Here is an 18,161-nt window from a genome sequence, read left to right as displayed (position 1 = left end):
TTATTGAGAGAATGCATTTTTTAAAATAAGTTTTTAGGTTTCCCATTACAATTGAATCTGTAAATCTTGATTATCTGTGAAGTATATTCGCAACTAATTTTTGATTTCAATGAAATTGAAATTCATGATTTCTTAATGTAACTAATAAAAGATTTTACATTAAAAAAACATTTGGGAATTACAAACCCATTAAAACGAATGTACGAAAGTTTCTAAAGGGACGAAGGTTTCCTTAATTAATTTTTTTAAATGATGTTTTGTGTTCTTACGACGACGAATATATGTCACAAAAAATGTACACGTAAAGTCACGGATAGAAGTAAGTTTAATTTGTAATGGGAAAAACTCGTGCGGTAAGTATGCGTCACTGGTTGGTATAAATCGACTTCCCTACCACGAACACCGTTTACAAACAGTGAGATTGCTATAGTGTTAACACGTCACCGAAAACATTCAAAGTAAGTTTTTTGTGTAGTGTAGTTTCGTTGTTGGATAGTGTAAGGTGAATCTAGATTTATATGTCTATAAATAATTCTTACGTAACCAAAATCTTAATCAAATAATTTCTTCCTTTTAAAAGTTTTGTAAATATGTATAATACTTTACAAATATATACTATATGATATTTTTAAAAGGATAAAGGTTTTAAAAGTTTTTAGTAGTCCCAATAGACATTATATTTCTTATTAATTGCCAAGTAGTTGTGTCACCCGCGTTGTACACATATATATCTATTGTTTCTTCATTGCGGATATTAAGGAAACTACATATTAATATTACATGATTGCACATACATACAAGTGAACGAATCTTTTATAATTAAAGTAGATTTAAAGATCACAATTAATTGTTAAATCTACAATAACAAAACATGGTCTTTATTGTGTTTATTTTTAAATTGGAGACAACAATATTTATATATCAAATATTTGTTTAGGTGAAAACCTCTTTAATATTTACTTTATTAAAATACTATATAATTATTTATCGTCTGTAAATATATACTATATGAACTAAAGACAAGTTAGGTTTAAATATTAGCACGCTATTATTATGTAAGCACAAGGCATTAAAAAAATTAATTACTTTCCCACGTACTAGTTTTGTCAAGGTAACACGAAAAACTGTTGTTCGTAATACCTACATGTAACGCAACAGCGTTTACAACATATATTCAACGCTCTTCTAGAAGCACGCTGGAGTTTCACCCCTTCGTTGTTGACATCCCCTGAGGAAGGAGTGGAACTCCTTGCCCTCTTCCGTTTTCCCTAGACAGTTAAATATGGGTTAAGCGGCAGTTTAACAGGCTGGACAGGCGTGCCCAATAGGGCGCATCTCAGTTTATCTCACATGGGATTGTGGCCAAACGTCTGTCCAGTTCTGTATAAATAATTTATAATAATTTACCTTAAACCTGCGTGGCATATTTGTTAACACACGTGGCATACTGCGTTTTGCGTATGGAATGATTCTTTGACTGAAGACCACTTACTAGCCGAAAAAGATCACAGCGGAAGTAGAAATGTATCTATGCTATAGGAAATGGGAAGTTTCTTAACATTGAGGTCGTTTAGACCCTCACTGTAAACAAATTTCAAAGTTTTCTTAATACAATTTAACGGAGTATTAACATAACATAACGACCTTGGCTTTTATGGTGTATTGAAACCTTTATTGTTTGTTTATATTTTATTTATAAAGAATTGATAATTATTTAACCTGAATTAAGTTTTGAAGAAGGTATTGCTTTAGATATCTTAATTTCTCTTCCTCAAACCGAACCAAACATTGGTATTAGCGTTCTGCTGTTGGGTGTTTTTCTTCTGTAATTATGTTTTTACGATTATTATCTAATTGTGTTTTACACAAGTCATGTCTCCTTGGCATTCAATAATGATAAGTTATCTATAAAGTAAACCACAATCCTAAAACATTCAAAATATTGTTCATGAAAACGACACGTATATTTTTCCAATCCATTGGGTTGCCATTATTAAGTAACGAGTGTTCCGGTTAGCTATGAACCAGTATTTTTAAAATATTGGCTTTTGTCACGAAATACAATTATTTTATTACAAATTGAAAGAGGATACAAACTTCTCGAGATCGAATAAACAACGTGTTTTATTATCACATAACTAATTCAGATTACTGTCGAAACATACTTTTAGATTTACATTTATTACATTGGTTGCTGAATGTTAAATTCGCAGAACATGCACTAAAATAAGACTAAGAAAGTAAAATATATTGAATAAGTATGGTTTAGGTGAGCTACATTTTTCTAAACCACCATCTACTTTGCTTTTCCAAAGCTATTTGTTTATTTTTAACCACTATGTAACAGATATTCATATCTTAAAACGGCTCCTTAATTACATCATTTTAATTTGAGATTTTTTATTGCACTTACAGTTTAAATATATATTGAATTAAATAATCTTTACTGTATAGATACAGTTACAAATTGTAATTGCAGAAACCTTATCTTTAAGTACATAATTCAGATATGTTTTGCGATAGTTATTATCATTATAAAGATTTGCTACGAGTCGAATTAAATCTGTGTCTAAAAATAATCTTTTATTAATATATAAGCTAACACATTACAACAATGAGTGATGTAACTAGTAAAGACCTATTTTGTAGCGGTTTAATGATACATTTCGATATGACTAAGGAGGGGTCTTCTATGGCGAGCCTATTCGTATTTTTACCTACTTTGATTGCTCGTACTAGCAGTAGGGATAACTCAATTTGTATCTTTGATAACGTTTTACGAAGATTTTGAATTTGCAAGGGTAATTAAAGTGCAAATTGATTAAAATACAAAGTGACTAAACGACACTCTTTGCATTCATATGTGGAGACGGAAATCTATTTTCTTAATATGTTGTTAGTCCTCTTAGACGGGTTTTATACGTCCTGTCTACCTACGACACGATTCATTGACCCGAACAGCTAAACCTCAGTTTCACTGCTCAGTGCGTCAATTTTATTTGTTGACCTCAATTTTGAGAAATTGATTTGAAACAAAATTGACGTTTTTAATTCATATTTATTTATTGATTTCGCTTTCAAATACGAAAGTTAAAATTATACTTAACTGTTAATGGGAGACTCTGAATGTGGCCGTAAGCTTTAAACGTTTTAAGCCTAAGCTTTTAATAACATTACATACGTTACATCTAGAAAGATTTATTATTTTAGCGATCAAATTTTTATTGCAAGATACCTATCGATTGTTATCAAAAAAATCTATCAGTTATGGGTCAATCTCATATTAAGTTAAACATACACTCGGGTTTATAAGTATATGCGTTAATAAATGCTTTCGTAAATCAAAAACGACATATAACAAAAATAAATTCAAATCTTACTATAATTTACTACATTAACATTTTGTTACAACTCACTACCTGTGGCCTTGTTGCGTAACTTTCCCTAAAGCATTTATCTTAGATGTTGGCCTTCGATAAATACAAAGAACAAGCCAGGGTTGTTCCTGTTACCTTAGAATCAGTTTAGTTTGGCTTTTGGTATAGGTATGGACTCATCCTGACCATATATTTAAGAGAGGTTAAATAATTGTAATATATATATACATAAGTCAAAGAGATGGTTGTTCCAAAATAGACCCGTAAAATATTTACATAGTAAAATCAGTACCTATATAAATACATAGTCTTGCTATACTTACTGAAACAATAAAAAAAATATTTTTCTATTGCTAATAACATTTATTACTTTTACAGTGTATTAGTTTAATACATAAATATAAAACAATTTAAAATATAAAAAGCTTATTCGAAGTGATCTACATTGGCTGCAATACAGTCCTTTAAACGTTGAGGTCAGATATCAATAGAAACACGCAATTTTCCATGGGTAAATTCTGGCTCAGTCACACCTCACACTCAGTCGACTAATTTGAAAGCTTCCTTAGAGCTTTGAGCATAAATACATAATACATAATGTTGCTCGATTGTAAATAAATTCTCTTCCGTAAACAAAATTTTTCTGTGACCTTCCTTTGCGTACCGCTTCAGTAGTTGTTTCGGTTGTACCAACCTATTCTTTTTAAATATTAAGTTAAGAAATTACTAGTACGTCTCTTATAGGCTATATATAAGTCATCTTTAAAATACGCGACATGGTTCTAGGTGTTACCTTCATCTCCCGAGATAAAATCACAGGATTTCTTCGAATTCTTTCCCTTACTGCTTTGACCACCTTTTCCGTACGAACACAACGTGGAGGAAACTGAGGAGGTCTCGTACCTATTACTAGCCGGGTACACAAATATTTTACTAATACCAAGCGTATGGAGAGTTTATAAATTGCACTTGCCTCCATACCTACTTTGTGTAATGCAATCATAGCGTAAATTCAAATGTATAAATAAATTAATTTTCAATTTTAACAGTAGGCATTTATGACCAGACTAAGTATAGTTTTATTGTTATATGGCCTGTCCCAGCATAGCTTGGTCATTATTACAATTTTTATATTTATGATATGTATTAGAACAAAATAGTATAGCTAAAAAAAATTATTTGATATAAATCAATATAAGCAGATATTATTTTTAGATTTTGTCTTAATGTTTTTAATTACTACATCTAAATTTTAAAACTTCTGTTCTAATATTATTCATGTATGTGTATATGATTTGTAACTTCATTTTTTACACGTAATTTGTTTTAGGTCTTATATATTAAATGAGTGAATATTCTTATTTTACCAGGATCATGTGTATTTTTTACAGGATGCCTATGGATTTGTATTACGTACCTGGTTCGGCTCCATGCCGTGCTGTACTACTGACAGCGAGAGCCCTTAATCTCAACCTGAACTTGAAATTAGTTGACCTGCATCATGGAGAACATCTTAAGCCTGAGTTTTTGAAGGTAATATAAAAGGCCCCTTCTTTAAGGCTAAAGTTAGCCAATTGGTTTTACTGTGTAGGTCACGCAACAATTTTTTCATGTGTTTCGTGACAAGTCGTGATAGACGTAAGATTCGGTAACGTGGTAGTTTTAAGTATTGCGAGACAATTCTCGTATGAACTTAGAAGTAAAAACCCTAAAATACAGAGCAAATTTGTCGAAAAAAAAGTCTGTATTACGGTAGCATCGAGTTAATTAAAAATAATTGTGTCATTGTCGAGTTAGTTAAAAATAATTGTGAAATTATCACGAACGTCTTTATATGTGTCGTTTCTTGTAAATAACGTAATTAACCAATATTGACCTTAGAGAACATAGCAATATTTATGATGCATACGTATATAATCACAAGATGTTGAAGCAGTTTTTTTCTATAAATTTTTCATATTTTGTTATATACTATTATAAGTTTTAATTAATTATTCAATAATACTACACTTTATTCATTACAAAATATGGATGTGATAAAAATACTTATACAAAATTATTAAGATAATAACAGCGATGTTAATAAGTTATAGCTATAATAAACTATGTGCCACAGTGTTGGTAAAACCGGTCATAAGTGACCAAGCATTCTGTCCTCGTTTGCTCCTACTTGTTTTAATCGAACTTTCGAACGGAATGCGCCCACGTTGGGTATGACTTGAAGTACGCCCATTGAAGACCGAAATGCGAATTAAAGCCAAAACAAGACATTTTAATTACTATACCCTATGATATTGGGCTGGTATTTTATTCCTTATAGATTAGATTTTATGTTAGTTTACAATTTCAGCGGCTAATATACAATATTACTATTAGTTATAGTCATAGAGAAACTAAGACCAAACACAAAAAAAAATATATATATATATATTTATATATATATATATATTTGTATTTAGTGACTGTTTTTAACGAGGCTTAATGAACTGTCAATTATAATAGGCTAACAGATTTCAGTCGGTTAAAACATTTTCTCCTTTAGATCAACCCTCAACACACAGTGCCGACTCTAGTAGATGACGATCTTATTATCTACGAGTCCCGAGCTATCATGACTTACTTAGTGAACAAGTACGGCAAGGGCAGCAACCTCTACCCTGAAGACCCCAAAGCTCGGGCCCTGGTTGACATGCGTCTGAACTATGATCTCGGAACTCTGTACAACAGATTTGCCGATTATTTCGTAAGTGCTTTACTTATATATTTTCATAGTAACCGTTAAATCCGTCATAATCATAAAAATATTATTTTTCTTAGTAAATTACTGTAATGACGAAGTAGTACATATTGTGTAATATAATTAAATTTAATAATGAATTAATTGTCAAATTAACATGTTTTTTAGAAAGTCGCCCTTGAAAGTAATTTATTCGTGAATACATTAATACGAAATATTTAATATTCAGTGAAGACTTATACGGTCTAAACAAAACATTTTTTTGTAAGATTGACGTCGTATAAACACAAAAATGTTTTGGTTTGATAAGATATCGTGAAACAAAATAAGTGTAAAAAAATATTGGTTCGGGATTTCAATCTACATGTAAAAACTGAAATTGAAATTGTTAGATAAATATTTTTTTAGTACCCACACTTATTCTACGGCACACCAGCCGACAAGGACAAGCTAGCGAAAGTAGAGGATGCCCTCAAATTGTTGGATGCCTTCCTTGAAGGACAGAAATATGTAGCCGGACCTAATCTAACTTTGGCTGACTTGAGCATCATCGCTGGAGTCTCCAGCTTTGAGGCATCTGACATCGACTTCAAGAAATACGCTAACGTTAAGAGGTAACTTTAAATTAGCATAATCATTGTATTTATAAAGAATAAGCTTAGTTTTAAATTTGTTTATGTTGCCTGTTCTAGACTATTTACCCTTAAGAAGTTACTACACGTCTTCAAAATATAATAATGTAAATATTTATTCTAAGTAGTAGAAAGAGTTAAAAATATATAATATCATTAACTTACCTCAAAGAAAAAAGCAAACATAAAATTCATTGTAACGTCGGAATACCTGTCGTTACGTCGGAAAATCTGTGCAATTTTCATTTATATTGAAACCATTCTTAAATTTTGTTGGGAAAGTTGACCACTATTTTTAATAATTATAATATTGAATCAGTTTTTATCTTTTTGAGTTCGGTTTTTAGTCAAATTAACCTCTACTCAGGCACTGGAATTATTTTGTATTTTCAGGTGGTACGAAACAGTCAAGACTACAGCTCCTGGATACCAAGAAGCCAATGAGAAAGGTCTAGATGCCTTCAAAGCGCTTGCCGAAAGAATGCTTAAGAAGTAACCTACAGTTTTAATCTCTTCATTTTGTGGAATTAATAGAGTACTTTGTCATAATTTAAACACTGGCATTCTATTACGATCCTTAATTGATTTAGTATTTTTTACCTCCATCCTTCAACACGTTTGCTTTAAGAATTTGTTATAAGAATTAGAATTAAGTCACAATAAATTATCTGAAGTTGTAAACCTCTTTTTATTACTAGATATTATCTAATAGTTGTTTGTATAAGGCTGAACGTCGTCAAATTATGACATGACTGCGTTAACTAGCATTTAGCCTTGATATCTATTTAGTCCCAATGATTTGGGGTCAGTGATATCACCAATATAAAGATCAATAATAGAACCAATTGAAATTATAAACACAGGTCTTTCTGCATTATAGATAAAAATAGTAGGACATAATAAAATAGGAATTGGGAGTTTGTAAAATCACGAGAGGATAATTCAATAAATACACAAAACATTTACATTATTTATTATAATTGTCTTTAATAAAGTAATTACAGATAGGCACTAAAAATAACCATGCATATGTAGATATTTTAATACATCTTCTAAGCTTGTGCCGTTGTAACAGACCAATATGGCAACACCATAACGCTGAGTATTGAGATGGCAACACAACGACACTATTGCAACACCCTGAAATATGGCATAGGAATAATACTTTCAATTCTGAAAAAGTATGCGAAATTAATTGTACACAAAGTGTGATCGAAAACTCTATTGCTAATATTTATTTTTAAAAAACGTCCCTTCAGCTGTAAGTCATTAAAAAAGAAATTTTATTAATTTTAAAATTATTTTGCAAATTGAAAGTAACATTCCAGTTATAACATAAAATTTAAAAGTGCTGTCAACAATGAAAAACAAAGCCAATAAATAAGTCTTACTGACCACAAAAGGCACATATCAATAACTAAATGATCATTAAAAAAGCTAACATTTCTCTTAGTAAAGTACTACTAGCTAATCGGTTTTGTGTATATTATAGACCATATAAAATCATTTCAATAATCAATCCTATACATTTCCGTCGTCAGGGCTGCCATAGCTTTTGTTGGCTTAAATAAAACAAAAGTCTTTTGAAATCGCGGTTTATTATACACATCCCGATTACATAACTTTTAACTATTAACTTAACATTATAATTTACACATAACCGTGGCGAACAATCAGATTATGAAGCTATTGTGTGCTATTTATATCAGCCAAAATTATTGCTCAGTATCTCCGTACGAACGAATACTCGATGTTACACAGATTTATTAACTAAATAAATACAGTATCAATTATCTACTACGCCGTTTTTAGGACTTTCTGATAACCCTAATAAATTAGGGTTACCAAGCAAAAGATAACCGATCTAAAATAAAAGAAACTTAAATTTGATAACCGATTAGGTTGTTAAAGCGACAATGAAATACCGAAGTGCATTGCGTTTATACGCTTTTCACGTTTTTCAGTGAAACTTAGAACCTTGTCAAGACGCCATTCTATTTTTTTTTTCAGTAAAGTTCTTGATGACTTTTGTTTTGATATATTCTTTTCAAAGCATTTAATTCCCATTCACTATTAGAGAGAAATCACATTAAATTTATAATGACAATCGCCAAAACTTGTTTGACGTCTTGGCTAGGCACCTGGTAATTTTTTTAGGTTGAATATTTCGACACTAAATTACAGAAAGCTATCTACATGAGCTCGCACTGGGTTGCCAGCTTAACGCGTCTAGTCAAGTGCCTTTTTATAGAAGAACGCCAAGATAAAAATGAAGATCACTCAATTGCCACAATTGTGTTAAAATAATAACACACTTAAATTGTCACAGACAATCTCTAAGTTACAAGCTAGAAGTTGAATGCTATAACATAGTTAATAAACCTTACATTGGTTACATGGAACCTTGTGCATCTTTACGTTGTTGGACCATATCCTCATAGCGAAACTAAACATTATAATGTAATGTAATACAATTGTGGCAAAAAAGGGGATATTCGAATTATTTCAGCAATTCACTATACAATAAGGCACTTGCCTAGATTTGCCTTTGTGTGTACCATATCTGGCATCTTGTTTCGGGAATGATCTTGCAAAGTTCCTTTCATTCTTCCTCTTGATTGACAGTCCTGAAAAACGAATTGAACTTTTAATTATATACCAGTACCAATACGAAAATATTGAATATCTTGGTAATAGGTTTCGTATAGATATTAAATAATTTATTTACTGTCTATTGGGTACTGCGACGTAAGTGGTGCTGGTAATTGTTTGGAGACTTTTCACAGAGATTTCACTGACGGATCCCGACTCTTTCTTTTATTTGTCACCTTATTGTATCTTTTTAAATAATTATAATAATGAGACTAAACTAATATACGATGCGAGATTATCGGTATTATAAGATGTCGCTCTATTTTTGAGTCTGAATCTCTTAAAGTAGTAGTCTACACAACAAACATACAGTCTTACACAAATATCAAGATAAATAGGATGTATAAATAACCGACGTAAGACATGTTTTTTTTATTAGAAAATAATTCTGGACAATGCTATGAGCTATATGTAGGCGGTACATATAATGTATGTTTATTTAATATTTTCTTTTAAAAATACATTTTTTAAATATGATATAACTGTGACAGTTTAAATGTATATTCCCTTGGCTTTTATGTATTGTGTTAAAATCAAAACAAATACAAAACTGCATATTTAGATTGTGTTGCTATACCTGTCTATTGGCAGCACTGTTTGCGCACGGAGTCTGCGGCAGATGGCCGGAGATCAGCCGGTTCAGCATCAGGTCGGATGACGTCACCTTCCGGAGGATCGCGCATCTGTTTCTGCGACACGATCCGGTAGATCTCTGAAATAAGATTGTGTGTGTCAAATTGAATTTGGGGCCATGGTGAAATTTAAATTGATATTTAACAAAAATATAATTATATTGTAGTAGTGAAAGCGTGAAGATGCTTCTTTCGAATACAATACGTAAACTGTAACACATTGTATGAAAAATGTGTAATAGTATCTCAAACTTGCTCGAGACCAAAGTACTTTGAGACGACGACATTATTTATTGCATTTGACCCTAGAACCATATAGAACACATAATATATAGTGATCATGAGTCACTCTCTTAAAAGGTCAAATATATATTAATAATAGTTATATAATTTGTACAATCATAACATTGTACATATTATTTTTTGGATATGGTATTTGCCCTCAAAACAGTTTTTTTTATATAAATATTACAGATATATTTGAAAAATGCGAAAAACATTTAACATAATGGGTACCTCATTCTGTCTTGTTCCAAGCAAAATAGTTACTCTTGGAAACTAAATGTACAAGCAATCCAACCAAACTTAATTATGTAATGTATTTCTGACTAGGCCTAGTAACTCCTATCAACTGATCTAATAGAAAGGTATTGTCCCCCTTTCTTTACATGAAATAAAATATGGTAACAGACTTACTTCATTTTTAAAATTTACTTTATAATTTGTTACCATGGTGATGATAGTTCATGCAATCAAGATTATAATAATTTAAAAAAAACTATAATGTTTTAAATTTCGAGTAAAGTTTTTCCATTACTTCGTTAAACCTGGAGGCACTGGGCACTACAGCTCAAAAGAATTGCCTCATACATTTAGCTATAGTAATCTATATATCGCTATTTTATACAAAATTACATTATTTCTATTATATTTACCCGTTAGAATGTTTTGGAATGCCGGTTCAACATTTGTAGAGTCAAGGGCCGATGTTTCAATAAAACTAAGACCATTCGTTTCTGCAAATGCCTTTGCCTCTTCTGTTGGGATTGATCTGAAATTGCAGAATAGAAATGTTGTTTAATACCTAACTTAGAAGATGAATGTTTTTAATTCACATTTACAGAGCTTGTTTCTCAAACTATCCAGACTGAAAGTTCTTCATCATTTTATTTAAAAATATGGATTTATGTAGCTAATACTAGAAGAAGAGACTATTTGAACAATTTGAAAAGCAAAATAAAAAAAGAAAAAAAACATTAAGCATCAAAAAACGTAAGGAACTCCAGGAAGGAAGGAAGTAAGTTCACCAATAACTATAGATATTTTTTTAAATATTACTTAGAGGATATTGTAGTGTTAATAATCATAAAGCATAACCTGAGATGTCTCAGATCACTCTTGTTCCCGACAAGCATGATTAGAATATTCTGGTCAGCGTGATCCCTTAACTCACGCAGCCACCGTTCAACATTCTCATAGGACAAGTGTTTTGCGATGTCATACACAAGTAAAGCTCCCACAGCGCCTCGGTAGTACGCAGACGTGATTGCGCGATAACGCTCTTGGCCAGCAGTGTCCCATATCTGAGCCTTTATGGTTTTTCCGTCCACCTGAAATGGCATACATTAAAGCGATAAAATAAAATTGACGAGATAATGCTATTTTCTTTTTTATTTGTGTTTCACGCAAATATTTTACTTCTCATGTTACCCTTGTTAAAGTTTTAAAGTTAAATTACTAAAGATAAAGATATCATATAAAAAACATACATATACAAAATAAAAGTTGGAAAATGACATTTATAAAGCATTTAAGCACTCTACAAACATGAACAAACACCTTTCAGCTGAACAAATATGTATGTATTAATAGATTATTGTTTTAGAATTATAAATTTATTTGTAATGGAGTAATAGATATTTTTTAATTTTGTAATTTTATAAAGCATAACTTGAGATGTACTTTAAATGAGTTATGTGATACCATCAAATTCTCTGGATGTACATAGTTCAGGTTGGAATCCAGAAAATCAATTTGCTGGAATGTCTTTAAAAATCATGATATTTTTACTGCCTATCAATCCACAGACGTCAATGCTTGAGGTTCAAGTGAATTTAATTAGAAGGTCACTGACACTTCCTCTTATCATACTTTCATTTTTAAATATAAATATAAGAGGATGTAGGTACCTTGTATGGAATGCATATTTGAACATAACTGTAGTAGATAGGTAGACTAGGTAAAAGATATAACTAACTAAAAACCACATCAAATGTTGATGATATTCTCATAAAAAAAAGAAAACATTTTAATGGTAATTTATTAGGCACACACAAGTTTGTAATGTTATTATGATGACCACCAGACTTGACTTAATGTTAAAATACCTATATATTATTATTATAGTATTAATAAATATTTGTATTCAATTAAAATGTTTCTTTTTGGCATAACTCTAGTGAATGACATCATACCAAACAAGTTTACTTGCAAATTTTTAGTGATTCAATCTTCCCACATACTCATAAAAACAACTTCCATGTCATTAACATGTATAGAAGGTTTTATGGTGTTTCAAGAAAATGAATTACTTTCCAACAAATTAGAAATTTGATGGGAAATTCATTGTGTGGCTTTTGAAGAATGTGTTTACTGTTGAAAGCTCATTTAAAAGTTTTTTTTATTTCTGTTAAAATCAATGGGTGATAAAAATGGGTTATTATTAAATAAACTAATTATTTTATGAATAAAATTTGAGATGTTTCTGAAAATAATTTTAAAATCATATAACAATTTATGAAAATATTTATTATTATAGTAATAAATATTGTTAAACCATGGTCATTATGTGACAATAAATTATATTAAATAAATACATTATATATAACAAAACAAAGTAAACTAAAACCAATAGGAAATACAAAAACAATGTAGACAGCTAAATGTATCAAGTATCAACACAATTAAGGTCATTGTACATACAATTGGCAAATACCATGAACATGATGTAAGAAATATTAAAAAGTTATATTTTCACTGTTATAAGGTTTTTATAATTGTGTAGTATCAACACAACAAATAATTTTAGTTCTATGGAGAACATAACAGCCAGCATAATAACTTTTACATATAACATACAAATTAAATACTCAACACCTCAAAAAACAACTAAATGTTTTAGAACTTTATAGGTAGATGTCATGTGTATTACAATTATGTTTAGATGCCTTGATGATGTCTATCATTAATGTCAAAAAAAAGAAAAATTTATTAGTGTCAAAAAAGAAGAGATTTCACTTTCACTATGAAATACACATCAACATAAATGAATATTAATTAAATAGAAAACAAATTACAAAGACTACTTTAAGAATACAACCAGCTATTTATGTATTATTATGTTATTAAACTCTTGGCAAAAAGCCAAACAGTCTATTTACTTTTATGAGACCATGACCTGTGATAAAAAACCAGATGTATTAATATTTATTACTCTTACATTGTGTGCATTAAAAAATATTTGACTAAAAATTGATGGATTAATATTTATTACTCTTACATTGTGTGCATAAAAAATATTTGACTAAAAATTAAGTTTCCAAATTGTCATTATTGTTGATATATTTTTATATCTTATAAAGATTTCATAATAAGTATCAATTCTTAAACTTGACACCTGTAAAATAATTATACAAAAAACCTTAGCATTACCTCTATACTCCTTGTTGCAAACTCCACTCCAATTGTTGATTTTGACTCTAAGTTAAATTCATTTCTAGTGAAACGCGAAAGAAGACTGCTTTTTCCCACCCCTGAGTCACCTATCAACACCACTGAAACAAAGAAAATACATTCAAAAATTACTTAGTCAAGTCAAGGCTCAGTATGACGAAATTTTAGGGTCGATATCACAGGTTTTTGATTATATCACGGATGATTAGCAAGGTGACTCATAAGGAACCTAATATCGATTTGCAACACAATCAGCTGATGGACAAGATAGAGACAGGTACAGCATACCACGGCTTGAAAAGTTACAATTAATGACTGAAATTATAGTTTAAAATCATTTAAAAAATATTACATACCAGTTTGGTACCGTTATTAATTATTATACGTCATTACAGGACTAACAAAGCACATAACAAAGATGTTCAAGAGTCATTTTTATTTCATATCCAGTTGTTTATTTATAAGATTACAACTTCGATGAATGTGACTTTATCTCACCTTTAAATAAATAATCATATTCGTCCTCTCTTGTACCCATTTTAAATTATAGTTGTTCTTTCGACGTCAAAATCGGTCAACTAATAACGTAAAGATTGTAGTAACGTAAACAAAAATAATTGTACACAAAAATATCACAGACTTTTAATGCACTGCACAGTTTTACCAATATCACTTTCGCCAACGGATCAGTTGAATAAAAACAGCTTGAACTATTAAAATAAAAATATATTTTGTCTCAGAGACAAAATGGCGGATTATTTTACGCCCCTATTGACGCCTTAAAATTTAACGTTGTACGTCAAACTTGTTATGTTTTTGACTTTGACACATACGTTTCCTTTTTATTCATAGCTAAGGTAAAATTAGTAAAACAAATACTGTGGTAAATATAATTAACATTTATTGCCAGATATTGTGGCAATTTCAAAATAAAAATAAATACTTCGAAATAAATACACAATACGCACGGCCAAAAAATATATAGACATGTATAGCATGTATTGCTTATACTCTATAGTGTATTACTTTTCAAAACAAGATACATGTCTACCTTCCATCTTATTTTTTTCTCTCTAAATTATCATAGTCAACGAAAAGTTCAAAAGTTAAATCTTTAGCCATATTTTATAAATCCATTAAAAGATACTATTCTTCTGAAACTAACTTCCGTAGCTGCTAAAAGTTAGGAAAATAAAAAAGAAATAATTAATAAACATTATATATTAAGCTAATTTCTAATCATAATAATCTAATTTACGCCGTAGCAGCGGCAACATTGTCTTCATCGTCACTATCTTCTTGGACTTCTTTAGATAATGTACGATCTACATGTACAAATGGATCTATTTTAAGTTTTTCTGATGATGGTGGGCTCAATATAATACACCTGAAATACAAATTATGTTTATGTTACAAGCATGTTTCATTGAATCATTTGAGCACAATAATTACTGTTAACAACTCTAGTCAATCACTGAACTATACTGAGGCTATATTATCTCTTAATAATATGAATCATTCAAACTATGACTTTTCATATATATCTATGTGTATTATTAACTTTTTGCTTAAAACACTTGCAATTATAAACTTGATAGTGTTTTTTTAAAGAAACACAATAGGTATTCATTAATAGATAATTATGCTTTTATATTAGTATAAGTGTACCCAATACCTTGTTATAAAAAGTCCATCTCTCTTTGGCCTTACAGTTTGAATATCTTTCAGTAATATGTCTATGTTTTCTGCAATACTGCTTGGGCTCATGTTTAACTGTGAAAGATAGATAGAGAAGATTATATTCAATATACATTTTATATACATATAAACATTTTGTCTATTGGGTCTATCAAGCAACACCAGTTCACATATGTTTACAAAGATTACATAAATAACAATTACAAAGGAATTAAAGAGGAATTCTTTAAACTACAGCAAAATCTATGCCCTTTTAATTCTTATATAATAATCATTAAAAGGACAGATTTTAGAGTTCAATGCTATTATATATAATAAAATTTACTAGGTACTATGGAGTTACAGTTGTTTATCAACTACCAAATACCAACAGGTATGACCTGACACTGAACATTTTTTAAAGGAATTTTAAAGAAATATTAACTTGTATATGGTTGTTAATTACACAAATTATTCTTTATTAGAACAACAGTATTCTAAACTAACCCTTCCAATTGGAACCTCAACAGAGCCAAAGTTTTGTTGGTTTTCATCCTTGATAACTCTGTACTGGATACCAGCAGCAAATTTCTTGACTAAATCACAAATATTAGTGTCCAATGTACCAGCTTTGATATTAGGGAAGCGTCTCTTCATCAGACCTCGGATTGGTACTAAATCTGTAATGATGTTCGGGTGAGCTATTACATAGTCGTAATCACCAAGTTTGACTGTGCCTTCCTGTGAAAGAAAAAAAAAGATTTGGCCACTGTCTCTTGTATACAATTCATTTTATTTAGCATCATGCTATTAAAGGACTGGACTACAATATTGAGTTTTAGCACCAAAAGATCCGAAGATTCGAACAGCACAACTAAGTGAAAAAACTACATCAATATTAAATAAGTACAAAACTGAAATATGGAAGTCTTTATTATATCGCTATCGCTTATTTTATTACCAGTGCTGATTTTAATATTAGAAAAAGCAATGTTAAATCTTTGTGGTACTAAAAACGTTGAATATTATAAAAATAAATGAATACATCATAACTACAGAATTAATCAATTAGCCTTGTTACATTACCTGAATTTTTTTAACAAGCTCTGTGCTTCCTGCCAAGGTGGCTCCAGCCTCTGCTACCTGCTTGATCAATTCAGGACCCTTGCAGAAAGCTAAAATTGTGCGCTCTTCATCTTGAGGAAAATAGTGTGGAAGCAATGTAAGTCGAGAGAAGTTGTCAATATAACGGTTCTGTAATTATAAGATTTAATTGTTGGGAAGTGCAGTTTTACCTTGTGTATGTAACAATCAAGTCATACCTTCTTAACACCCTCCATGTTAATTTCAACTTTAGCATATACAAAAGCCTCAGGCTCATTGTACATAGATGGATGATGTGTTTCTTGATGTGCCCTGATAGCTTCCTCAGCTGTATACACAGGCCAGCGATAATACCTAAGCGGGTACACATTGTCCTGTGATATACTCTTGTGAGAGTCATCAAGATGTTTATTTATGTTTGTTTTTGCTAACCTAAAATAATAAAATTTTAATACATATATAACACAAGTATTAATGGTACAATTATTTTGGTAAAAACATACTTGTCTTTCCCCCTTTGGTTGTGTGGAATAAATCCAACTTTAGTGATCTCCACTTTGACTTTCTTGGCACGAGCTTTAGCCCTAGTACCTTTTCGAGCTGCATAATAAACAGTTGTTGTATGTAGAGACCGCTGTACATGAAACAATATCAGATTATTTAAATCTATGCTCAGAGATTTATTAAAATATATTGTTTGCTACATATACTTACTGTTGCACTACAATTATATAGAGACAAACTGTTGAACAGGGAGCCTGAAAATAACGTAAACAAATCATAAACCAGACGTTTTTAAATATTTATAATGTATAACAGCTACAAAATAACCTACGAAATAGTGCCCCAGACATGATTTAGATAAGATATTTTGAAGAGCCTATCTAGCTGGCGAATTGGCCCTAATTATAGTTACTTTGATATAGTTCAAAATTTATTTATTTGATCCTGTTAATAATGTTACATTAGAGTTAATATTTCTATTCTATCTAGATAAATAATTAAATAGTTCATATTAAAACCAGGGACAATTAGCAGGTGGTGTATAGACTATAGAGATACCACAGATCACTGGGAAGAAAAGGAGGTCAGATACTAATTAAGCTTAATAAATAAATAAATATATTATATTAATATATATATATATATATATTATATCATAAACCTTAATTATAAACAAATGAAATGAACACACATTATCTTATTTTTACGCTTTACTACTACTTTTGTAATTAGAAAATAAAAATAAACCACTATATTCCTTAATTTGCTATTTTATCATGGTTTATTTATTCTACTTTTTATAATAGAGTTATGGAATTTGCTTACAATTGTCAATACGTTTAAAAATTTGCTGAGCAGTGGACTGCCCATTGCCATTGCCTATGACTGTCTTATACAGTGATGCCAACTTGGAGGTTTTCCATCCCAAATTTAGGGGGAATGAAGACATCCGAGACATTTTCATTACGGTGATTTTTGGGGATACTTTATTCAAGAATATTTTTGTTCGTAAAACAACGCACAACTCAATTTATATTAGGTCTCGAACCCAATAAATTGAACCAAATATAGGCGTGGCTATAATTTATTTATCAAAAAGCTCTAATACACCAAG

The 18,161-nt window shown here is 30.3% G+C and overlaps 3 protein-coding genes across 4 annotated transcripts; 1 reads left to right on the top strand and 2 right to left on the bottom strand.

Moving 5' to 3' along the window:
• Positions 1-379: 379 nt before the first annotated feature.
• On the top strand, positions 380-7,427 carry LOC123711757 (glutathione S-transferase 1-1-like). 2 transcript variants are annotated; one of them, XM_045664504.1, is made up of 6 exons: positions 396-458; positions 4,164-4,294; positions 4,769-4,910; positions 5,920-6,120; positions 6,523-6,728; positions 7,140-7,427. In XM_045664504.1, exons 3-6 carry the CDS (start codon positions 4,770-4,772, stop codon positions 7,240-7,242), a joined length of 651 nt encoding a protein of 216 aa, XP_045520460.1. In that variant the 5' UTR covers positions 396-458; positions 4,164-4,294; position 4,769; the 3' UTR covers positions 7,243-7,427. The 2 variants fall into 2 exon arrangements, with proteins under 2 accessions (XP_045520461.1, XP_045520460.1); XM_045664505.1 differs by lacking the exon at positions 4,164-4,294 and having other exon boundaries at positions 380-458.
• A 275-nt stretch (positions 7,428-7,702) lies between these two features.
• LOC123711786 (ras-related protein Rab-11A) lies at positions 7,703-14,551 on the bottom strand. The gene is made up of 6 exons (XM_045664578.1): positions 14,261-14,551; positions 13,742-13,863; positions 11,408-11,640; positions 10,966-11,081; positions 9,976-10,110; positions 7,703-9,373 (listed from the first exon to the last, which is right to left on the bottom strand). The coding sequence occupies exons 1-5, from the start codon at positions 14,298-14,300 to the stop codon at positions 9,980-9,982; spliced, it is 642 nt and encodes a 213-aa protein (XP_045520534.1). The 5' UTR covers positions 14,301-14,551; the 3' UTR covers positions 7,703-9,373; positions 9,976-9,979.
• A 417-nt stretch (positions 14,552-14,968) lies between these two features.
• On the bottom strand, positions 14,969-17,579 carry LOC123712551 (50S ribosomal protein L1). Its single transcript, XM_045665710.1, has 8 exons — positions 17,379-17,579; positions 17,258-17,301; positions 17,047-17,177; positions 16,762-16,975; positions 16,526-16,693; positions 15,947-16,180; positions 15,438-15,535; positions 14,969-15,149 (listed from the first exon to the last, which is right to left on the bottom strand). Exons 1-8 carry the CDS (start codon positions 17,395-17,397, stop codon positions 15,017-15,019), a joined length of 1,041 nt encoding a protein of 346 aa, XP_045521666.1. The 5' UTR covers positions 17,398-17,579; the 3' UTR covers positions 14,969-15,016.
• Between the last annotated feature and the right edge of the window lie 582 nt (positions 17,580-18,161).

Source organism: Pieris brassicae, chromosome 7, assembly GCF_905147105.1.
Source record: "Pieris brassicae chromosome 7, ilPieBrab1.1, whole genome shotgun sequence".
NCBI lineage: Eukaryota > Metazoa > Arthropoda > Insecta > Lepidoptera > Pieridae > Pieris > Pieris brassicae.
Note: the sequence above shows the minus strand (reverse complement) of the source record. Positions and strands in the feature narration are given on the sequence as shown.